The sequence below is a fragment of the Parus major genome, unplaced genomic scaffold (genome assembly GCF_001522545.3).
Source record: "Parus major isolate Abel unplaced genomic scaffold, Parus_major1.1 Scaffold435, whole genome shotgun sequence".
NCBI classification, from domain to species: domain Eukaryota; kingdom Metazoa; phylum Chordata; class Aves; order Passeriformes; family Paridae; genus Parus; species Parus major.
In genome coordinates this window covers 32,556-36,307 of record NW_015379340.1, presented here as the reverse complement: position 1 = coordinate 36,307, position 3,752 = coordinate 32,556, and the positions used below count along the sequence as shown (strand labels likewise).

The 3,752-nt window shown below is 49.4% G+C and overlaps 1 protein-coding gene across 1 annotated transcript in view; it reads right to left on the bottom strand.

The window, feature by feature from the left end:
* Nucleotides 1–1,132: 1,132 nt before the first annotated feature.
* Nucleotides 1,133–3,752, bottom strand: part of LOC107199106 (dynein regulatory complex protein 1-like) — a 20,551-nt gene continuing 17,931 nt past the window's right edge. The window contains exons 12-15 of the mRNA XM_033511676.1: nt 3,127–3,384; nt 2,861–3,021; nt 1,430–1,570; nt 1,133–1,347 (exon numbers count right to left, since the gene is read on the bottom strand). Coding sequence (XP_033367567.1) covers nt 1,233–1,347; nt 1,430–1,570; nt 2,861–3,021; nt 3,127–3,384 — 675 coding nt within the window. The 3' untranslated portion in view covers nt 1,133–1,232. The remainder of the gene's footprint in view (nt 1,348–1,429; nt 1,571–2,860; nt 3,022–3,126; nt 3,385–3,752) is intronic.

The following is a 3,752-nucleotide window of genomic DNA, read 5'->3' as shown; positions in this document are numbered from 1 at the left end:
AATAATAATAATAATAATAATAATAATAGTAGTAATAAAGGTGGTTTTGGTTGTTGTTTTCTTTCCCCCTGTGGAATTCCAAACGGTTGGAGCCGTGTTTTCCAAAGGCCGGGAATCCAAGGTTAAAGATAAAATCGGGAATGAGGAGCTCGGAGTGCCGGGAACAGAGCGGGGGTGGGAAAATCCCTGATGGAAAAAAAACTTCTGGAGCCATCCTGGCCTGGAACTGTGGGAATTGTGTGGGAATTTTGTGGGAATTTTGTGGGAATTTTGTGGGAATTTTGTGGGAATTGTGTGGGAATTTTGTGGGAATTTTATGGGAATTTAGTGGGAATTAAGTGGGAATTTTGTGGGAATTTTGTGGGAATTGTGTGGGAATTGTGTGGGAATTTTGTGGGGAATTTTGTGGGAATTTTATGGGAATTTTGTGGAAATTTAGTGGGAATTAAGTGGGAATTTTGTGGGAATTTTATGGGAATTGTGTGGGAATTTTGTGGAAATTTAATGGGAATTAAGTGGGAATTTTGTGGGAATTGTGTGGGAATTGTGTGGAAACTTTGTGGGAATTTTGTGGGAATTTTATCAGAATTTTATGGGAATTTTGTGGTAATTTTATAGGAATTTTGTGGGGAATTGTGTGGGAATTTTGTGGGAATTTTGTGGGAATTGTGTGGGAGTCTTGTGGGAATTTAGTGGGAATTCAGTGAGAATTCAGTGGGAATTTAGTGGGAATTTGTAGGAATTGTGTGGAAATCTTGTGGGAATTTTATGGGAATTTTGTGGGGAATTGTGTGGGAGTCTTGCAAGAATTTCATGGGAATTTTGTGGGAATTTAGTGGGAATTTAGTTGAAATTATGTGGGAATTTTATGGGGAATTTTGTGGGAATTTTATGGGAATTGTGTGGAAATTTTGTGGGAATTTTGTGGGAATTTTATGGGAATTTTGTGGGAATTGTGTGCGAATTGTGTGGGAATCTTGTGGGAATTTGGGATGGGATTTACGCTTCCATCCTGGAATCCAACGATCCATCCCAAAGTTTTGTGGCCCTTCCCAGAACTCCAAGAATTCCCAGGATCTTTGGGACACCCGGATGTTCTCCCCATTTTCCCAAACTCCTCCGCACCCGGATCCAGGTTTGGGAATGTTTTATTAACCCCGGCCGGAATCAGATCCAGGGAAATCCACTCCCCGTTCCCATCCGGAATATCCGGAATATTCTTCCCGCTGTTCTCACCGGCCTCCCGCCGATCCCAGATATTCCTCCAGCAGAATTCCCAGCTCCGAGTTCTGCCGCTGCAGGGCGGCGGCCTCGGAAAAGAGCTCGGATCTCCGGGTCAGCACTTTGCTGGGAAAAAAAACCGGGATAAGGCGGGAAAATCCCGGGAAAAGGCAGAATTTTCCCGCCGGGATCGCCCCCGGGCACTCACTGGTATTCCCGGAGCGCGGCTCCCAGCGCGTCCCAAAGTTTGAGCGTGGGCTCGGGAATGACGGCGCTCAGGGATTCCCAGTATTCCCCGTCCTTGGAATTGTCCCGGACGTCCTGGATCTCCCTGGGGGGGCCTTCGTCCCTGGGGGCGGGAAAGGAATCCTTGGGATGGGGGGGAAATCCTTGGGATGAGGAGGAAATCCTTGGGATGGAGAACAAATCCTTGGGATGGAGAACAAATGCTTGGGATGGGGAGGAAATTCCTGGGATGGGGAGGAAATTCCTGGGATGGGGGGGAAATTCCTGGGATGGGGAGGAAATCCTTGGGATGGAGAAGAAATCCTTGGGATGGGGAGGAAATCCTTGGGATGGGGAGGAAATTCCTGGGATGGGGGGGAATTCCTGGGATGTGGGGGAAATCCTTGGGATGGGGAGGAAATCCTTGGGATGGGGGGGAATTCCTGGGATGTGGGGGAAATCCTTGGGATGGGGAGGAAATCCTTGGGATGGGGGGGAAATTCTTGGGATGTGGGGGAAATCTTTGGGATGGAGAACAAATCCTTGGGATGGGGGGAAAATTCCTGGGATGAGGAGGAAATCCTTGGGAATAGAGGACAAATCCTTGGGGAATAGAGAAGAAATTTTTGGAATGAAGAAGAAATTCCTGGGATGCAGAAGGAATCTTTGGGATGGAGAACAAATCCTTGGGAATAGAGAGCAATTCTTTGGGAATAGAGAGCAAATCCTTGGGATGGAGAAGAAATTCCTGGGATGGAGAACAAATCCTTGGGAATAGAGAAGAAATTCTTGGAACGAAGAAGAAATCTTTGGGAAGGAGAAGAAATCCTTGGGATGGAGCGCAAATCTCTGGGAATAGAGGAGAAATTTTGGGATAGAGAAGAAATCTTTGGGAATAGAGAATAAATCCTTGGGAATAGAGAAGAAATCCTTGGGATGGAGAAGAAATCTTTGGGAATAGGGAAGAAATTTTCAGATGGAGAAGAAATCCTTGGATGGAGAAGAAATCTTTGGGAATAGAGGACAAATCTTGGGGATAGAGAGCAAATCCTTGGGAATGAAGAAGAAATTTTGGGATGGAGAGAAAATCCTTGGGATGCAGAAGAAATCTTTGGGAATAGAGAAGAAATCCTTGGAATGAAGAGGAAATTCCTGTGATACAGAACAAATCCTTGGGAATAGAGAAGAAATCCTTGGGAACAGGGAGGAGATCCCTGGGATGGAGAACAAACTCCGGCTTTCCCTCCCTTCCCAGCTCCTGGATCATCTCCCAGCCTCGGGAATCTCCGCATCCATCCCCGGTGGAAGGTTGGGAAGCTCTTTTTCCTCAATCCAGGAATTCCCAGGGCATTCCCAGGATCTGGCTTTGGCTCCATCCTGGCGCCCCCCAGCCCCGCTCCGTTCCCGTTCCCACCTCAGCTTGGCGAAATCCCGCAGGAATTCCTTCAGGATTCCCAGGATATCGTCTGCTCGGATGGAATTCCCGGGGGACCGGAGCTCATCCCTCTGGGAATGGGATCCGACATTCCCTCGCTCCTGAGCCGGATCCGTGGGATCTTCCCCTCCCGGGATGTCCTGGAGGGAGAAAAGCCGGATTCGGAATTTTCCCATGGGAAAAATCCTCCTCCCGGGAATTCCCGGGATGCTTTTCCTGGGATTTTTCCGGGCTGCTGATCCCACCTGTCTTTTGGTGGCTTTCTGGGAATCGAAATCCAGGAAATAATCCAGGAGTTTGCGCAGGTCATCCTCGTCCTCGATCCGGAGGGTCTGGAAAAGCGGGAATTCCGTCAGGAATTTTCTGGGAGCGGGGGGAGCCCCTCTGGAAATGCGGGATAAGGGAGGGAGAGCCGGGAATATCCACGGGTGGGAAAGTCTGGGAATGGGCTGGAGAAGTCCTGGAGGTGCTGAGACCGTCGGGATGGATCCTGAGCCGGGAATCTGGGAATCGTGGAATGTTCTGGCTGGGAAGGGACCTCAAAGCTCAGCAGGGACACCGCCCGTGATCCCGAAACTTGGATATTCCCAGGGATCCGGGGATTCTCTGGGAATTCCAGCCCAGCTGGGAATTCCTTCCCAAGATCCTGAGATCCCAAAATCCCGACCCTGGGGCAGTGGGAGCCGTTCCCTGTCCTGGCATTCCGGGCCCTTTTCCCAAATCCCTCTCCGGCTCTCCTGGATTGGATCCAGCCCCATCCTGACTCCTCCTGGAGAAGGAATTTCGGGATCCAGGGGCTTCGCTGGGAATCTCAGGACTCCAGGAAGGGTCTCCCTTCCCTTTTCCATCCCTGAATTCCATAAAAATCCCC